Genomic DNA, 6,136 nt, shown 5'->3' with positions numbered 1-6,136 from the left:
TATGAGAGCCTATGGAAGACGTGGGAAGTGTCACGTTAGAGCAGAGATCCTTAGTAAATGATAGAGATGGCAAAGAAGTTCCTGAAATGGTCAGACAGGCCACTTCCTGTAAAGGAATCTCTCAGGTTTTGACCTGCCATTTGAGTTCTGTTATACTCACAGACACCATTCAAACAGTTTTAGAAAATTTAGGGTGTTCTCTATCCATATGTGATAAGTATATGCATATTCTAGTTACTGAGTAGGAGTGGTAACCAGATTAAATCGGGTATGTTTTTTATCCAGCCGTGTCAATGCTGCCCCTAGCCCTAACAGGTTAACTGAAACAATAACACATTCACACCTGCTCTCTGTTTTTGGTAATACGAATGTGACCACTCTCAAATTCATAGACAGAGCTATGGTTGCAAGGACTGACCATACATGATATCAGAATTATAGTTTTAATAATGTTTTAAAGCTATACAGTGTTTGTTTGCATTGTTTAGAAACATTGGAGTAAAACAAGCTTATATTTTGGGTTCTGATGGGGTACGACAGTTGAGCTAAACTCATGAGGCATTCATATGTTACATTCTTCTAGAATCAATGGGTAGATATAATTAATTTATTGGTCAAAAATGGGTGTAGCAACTAAGGATTCTAGCTTTAAGGCTGTATCTATGAGAGCTGGGAAACCATTGATTGGTTAAACCAATGCCAGAGCAGCTATGTCCCAGGCTATTGGTTAGCCAGCAGCTAGCAGAGCCACAGCAGCTATGCCCCAGGCTATTAGCTAGCCTAGCAGCTAGCAGAGCCACAGCAGCTATGCCCCAGGCTATTAGCTAGCCAACAGCTGTACCATTAACAGAGCCAAACTGAGAGGCAAGGCAGCCAGAGTGAAGGCAGTGGGTCGGGGAGCACTTCCTGATGTGGTTGATGACCCTGAAAAAGTAGGAAAAACAGAGAAATTGTTCAGTTAATTACAAAAGTGGATTGTCTTTTCATGTTTCTGTTCAAATGTTGACTTTGCTCTTATAGATGTGTATGGTGACAGTGAAACAGGGGCAGACTGGGACCAGAAATTGGGCCTGGCATTTTTAACATATTGGCTCATTTTCCCCCAAATTATTAGCCAGATAATTATAATTTTTACCCCCAGAAAAACATGTTAGACAGACCCACAGGACTGAAAATGGACCCGCCCATCTGGGCATTTACCCAAAATGCCAGATGGCCAGTCCGCCCCTGGAGATGAATACTTACCGAAACTGATGGTGCCTGGTATAATGCCCAGGGAGGTGGGACTGTTGGTGAGAATTGCCTGTGCGCTGCTTGAGCTGGGAACCGAAGACTGCTTGTCGAACACAAGGGTCATGTCGGTAACTACAGATCCTCTCCTACTCAGGAGAAGGAGAGAAAATGGACAACCCTCAGAAATCATCATCATCATCACCAGAATCGTCAAAGTTTTCAAGTTTTAATGTCATGTGCCCAAGTGCAGTGAAATGCCTTTTCTAGCAAGCTTTAAACCCAACAATGCAGTAATCAATATCAATGTAGTAGTACAAATAACATAAGGTAGAACAGAAACCTAGTCAATCAGTAATGAGAATTCATACACTTACTTGAATGAGTTGACCTTGCAACGACGGAAGCCTGGGGTCCCAGCAAAAACCTTGTTCACCTGCGTTGAAAGATAGGATGATCAAAGGTTCAATGAAAACAGGGCCCTTGACGGCATTAATAGAAGCTTTGGTTTAATTGTCTTTCATAACAAATAGACCTCTCAATAGTATCCTTTTTGACTTGGCATGTACGGCTCACTGATGATAGGGGTTTACAGGAGGAATATACTGCTCACTGATGATAGGGGTTTACAGGAGGAATGTACAGGCTCACTGATGATAGGGGGTTTACAGGAGGAATGTACTGCTCAATGATGATAGGGTTTTACAGGAGGAATGTACAGGCTCACTGATGATAGGGGGTTTACAGGAGGAATGTACTGCTCACTGATGACAGGGGCTTTACAGGAGGCATGTACAGGCTCACTGATGATAGGGGTTTTACAGGAGGCATGCACAGGTCTAAAAGGGACAATTACATTTATTTATTGAACCTTTATTTAACTAGGCAGGTCAGTTAAGAACAAACTATTATTTACATTGACGGCCTACCCCCCCAACCAAACCCTAACCAGGACGACGCTGGGCCAATTGTGCACCGCCCTATGGGACTCCCAATCAGGGCCGGTTACGATACAGCCTGGAATCGAACCAGCGTCTGTAGTGACGCCTCTAGCACTGAGATGCAGTGCCTTAGACCGCTGTGATATAGACTGGAATCGAACCAGGGTCTGTAGTGGCGCCTCTAGCACTGAGATGCAGTGCCTTAGACCGCTGCCCTATGATTGTCCCAAAAATGGATTGTCGTAAAAAGTAAAACAAGTGTCAAACAGCCTTCCTCCCAATGAAGTTTCTGTGTGAGAATTTCCAGATCAATCTGAGCTACCAGAAATAATTTCCTACCTACGCTGGCATGGAAATGCCCTGATACTTACTTCAGATTGCACTTTGAAAGCCAGAGTCTTGAACTCTGAAGAGGACGGGTTGGAAAGATTTGAGTTGAACGGCTGGTCGAGACTGAACCGAAGACTCAGGATTCCTTCACTAGAAGATGGAGGGTCAGTTGATGCGACAGCAGGAGTGGTGGTGGTAACAGCTGCTGCAGGAGTGGTGGTTGTGACAGCTGCTGCAGGAGTGGTGGTGGTGACAGCTGCTGCAGGAGTGGTGGTGGTGACAGCTGCTGCAGGAGTGGTGGTGGTAACAGCTGCTGCAGGAGTGGTTGTGGCAACATCTGCAAAAAAAAACACATTAAACAGGGCCACTGGAATGAAAATGGACCAGCCCATCTGGTCATTTGCCCAAAATGCCAGATGGCCAGTCCGCCTCTGGAGATGAATACTTACCAACCCTGATGCTGCCTGGTAGAATGTTCAGGGAGGTGGAACTGTTGGTGAGAATTGTCTGTGCGCTGCTTGAGCTGGGAACCGAAGACTGCTTGTCGAACACGAGGGTCATGTCGGTAACTACAGATCCATTCCTACTCAGGAGAAGGAGAGAAAATGGACAACCCTCAGAAATCATCATCATCATCACCAGAATCGTCAAAGTTTTCAAGTTTTAATGTCATGTGCCCAAGTGCAGTGAAATGGCTTTTCTTGCAAGCATTAAACCCAACAATGCAGTAATCAATATCAATGTAGTAGTACAAATAACACAAGGTAGAACAGAAACCTAGTCAATCAGTAATGAGAATTCATACACTTACCTGAATGAGTTGACAATAGAACGATTGAATCCTGGCGTCCCAGCATAAACCTTGTTCACCTGCGTTGAAAGATAGGATGATCAAAGGTTCAATGAAAACAGGGCCCTTGACGGCATTAACAGAAGCTTTGGTTTAATTCTTTCATAGTAAATAGACCTCTCAATAGTATGCTTTTTGACTTGGCATGTACGGCTCACTGATGATAGGGGTTTACAGGAGGCATGTACGGCTCACTGATGATAGGGGTTTACAGGAGGCTTGTACAGGCTCACTGATGATAGGGTTTTACAGGAGGATTGTACAAGTCTAAAAGGGACACTTACATTTATGAATGTAACCTTTATTTAACTAGGCAAGTCAGTTTTAAGAACAAACTCTTATTTACATTGATGGCCTACCCCCCCAACCAAACCCTAACCAGGACGACGCTGGGCCAATTGTGCACCGCCCTATGGGACTCCCAATCAGGGCCGGTTACGATACAGCCTGGAATCGAACCAGCGTCTGTAGTGACGCCTCTAGCACTGAGATGCAGTGCCTTAGACCGCTGTGATATAGACTGGAATCGAACCAGGGTCTGTAGTGGCGCCTCTAGCACTGAGATGCAGTGCCTTAGACCGCTGTGATACAGCCCGGAATGGAACCAGGGTCTGTAGTGATGCCTCTAGCACTGAGATGCAGTGCCTTAGACCGCTGCCCTATGATTGTCCCAAAAATGGATTGTCGTAAAAGTAAAACAAGTGTCAAACAGCCTTCCTCCCAAGGAGGTTTCTGTGTGAGAATTGCCAGAACAATCTGAGCTACCAAAAATGTTTTCCACCTACGCTGGCGTGGAATTGCCCTGATACTTACATTAGTGACCACGTTGGCAGACAGAGTCTTGAACTCTGAAGATGACCGGTTGGAAAGATTTGAGTTGAACGTCTGGTTGAGACTGAACCGAAGACTCAGGATTCCTTCACTAGAAGATGGAGGGTCAGTTGATGCGACAGCAGGAGTGGTGGTGGTAACAGCTGCTGCAGGAGTGGTGGTTGTGACAGCTGCTGCAGGAGTGGTGGTTGTGACAGCTGCTGCAGGAGTGGTGGTGGTGACAGCTGCTGCAGGAGTGGTGGTGGTAACAGCTGCTGCAGGAGTGGTGGTGGTAACAGCTGCTGCAGGAGTGGTTGTGGCAACATCTGCAAAAAAAAACACATTAAACAGGGCCACTGGAATGAAAATGGACCAGCCCATCTGGTCATTTGCCCAAAATGCCAGATGGCCAGTCCGCCCCTGGAGATGAATACTTACCAACCCTGATGCTGCCTGGTAGAATGTTCAGGGAGGTGGAACTGTTGGTGAGAATTGTCTGTGCGCTGCTTGAGCTGGGAACCGAAGACTGCTTGTCGAACACGAGGGTCATGTCGGTAACTACAGATCCATTCCTACTCAGGAGAAGGAGAGAAAATGGACAACCCTCAGAAATCATCATCATCATCACCAGAATCGTCAAAGTTTTCAAGTTTTAATGTCATGTGCCCAAGTGCAGTGAAATGGCTTTTCTTGCAAGCATTAAACCCAACAATGCAGTAATCAATATCAATGTAGTAGTACAAATAACACAAGGTAGAACAGAAACCTAGTCAATCAGTAATGAGAATTCATACACTTACCTGAATGAGTTGACAATAGAACGATTGAATCCTGGCGTCCCAGCATAAACCTTGTTCACCTGCGTTGAAAGATAGGATGATCAAAGGTTCAATGAAAACAGGGCCCTTGACGGCATTAACAGAAGCTTTGGTTTAATTCTTTCATAGTAAATAGACCTCTCAATAGTATCCTTTTTGACTTGGCATGTACGGCTCACTGATGATAGGGGTTTACAGGAGGCATGTACGGCTCACTGATGATAGGGGTTTACAGGAGGCTTGTACAGGCTCACTGATGATAGGGTTTTACAGGAGGATTGTACAAGTCTAAAAGGGACACTTACATTTATGAATGTAACCTTTATTTAACTAGGCAAGTCAGTTTTAAGAACAAACTCTTATTTACATTGATGGCCTACCCCCCCAACCAAACCCTAACCAGGACGACGCTGGGCCAATTGTGCACCGCCCTATGGGACTCCCAATCAGGGCCGGTTACGATACAGCCTGGAATCGAACCAGGGTCTGTAGTGACTCCTCTAGCATTGAGATGCAGTGCCTTAGACCGCTGTGATACAGCCTGGAATCGAACCAGGGTCTGTAGTGACGCCTCTAGCACTGAGATGCAGTGCCTTAGACCGCTGTGATACAGCCTGGAATCGAACCAGGGTCTGTAGTGACGCCTGTAGCACTGAGATGCAGTGCCTTAGACCGCTGCCCTACGATTTTCCCCAAAAACGGTTTGTCATACAAAAATAAAACAAGTGTCAAACAGCCTTCCTCCCAATTAAGTTTCTGTGTGAGAATTGCCAGAACAATCTGAGCTACCAGAAATGTTTTCCACCTACGCTGGCATGGAATTGCCCTGATACTTACATTAGTGACCACGTTGGTAGACAGATTCTTGAATGCTGAAGAGGACGGGTTGGAAAGATCTGAGTTGAACGTCTGGTTGAGACTGAACTGAACCTTCAGGATTCCCTTCACTAGAAGATGGAGGGTCAGTTGATGCAACAACAGGAGTGGTGGTGGTGGTTGTGACAGCTGCTGCAGGAGTGGTGGTGGTGACAGCTGCTGCAGGAGTGGTGGTGGTAACAGCTGCTGCAGGAGTGGTGGTGGTAACAGCTGCTGCAGGAGTTGTGGTGGTAGCAGCTGCTGCAGGAGTGGTGGTGGTAACAGCTGCTGCAGGAGTGGTG

General features: G+C 45.9%; 1 protein-coding gene across 1 annotated transcript; it reads right to left on the bottom strand.

Moving 5' to 3' along the window:
* Positions 1–429: 429 nt before the first annotated feature.
* LOC123732919 (cell wall protein DAN4-like) lies at positions 430–5,930 on the bottom strand (the record flags this gene model as incomplete). Its single annotated transcript, XM_045712236.1, has 10 exons — positions 430–924; positions 1,246–1,379; positions 1,608–1,666; positions 2,543–2,838; positions 2,951–3,084; positions 3,313–3,371; positions 4,165–4,487; positions 4,600–4,733; positions 4,962–5,020; positions 5,817–5,930. Coding segments are annotated over 10 exons (1,416 nt in total), but the record flags the coding sequence as incomplete, so codon positions are not given.
* Between the last annotated feature and the right edge of the window lie 206 nt (positions 5,931–6,136).

This window comes from Salmo salar, unplaced genomic scaffold (assembly GCF_905237065.1).
Source record: "Salmo salar unplaced genomic scaffold, Ssal_v3.1, whole genome shotgun sequence".
NCBI lineage: Eukaryota > Metazoa > Chordata > Actinopteri > Salmoniformes > Salmonidae > Salmo > Salmo salar.
The sequence above is the reverse complement of the archived record's forward strand: the minus strand, read 5'-3'. Positions and strand labels throughout refer to the sequence as shown.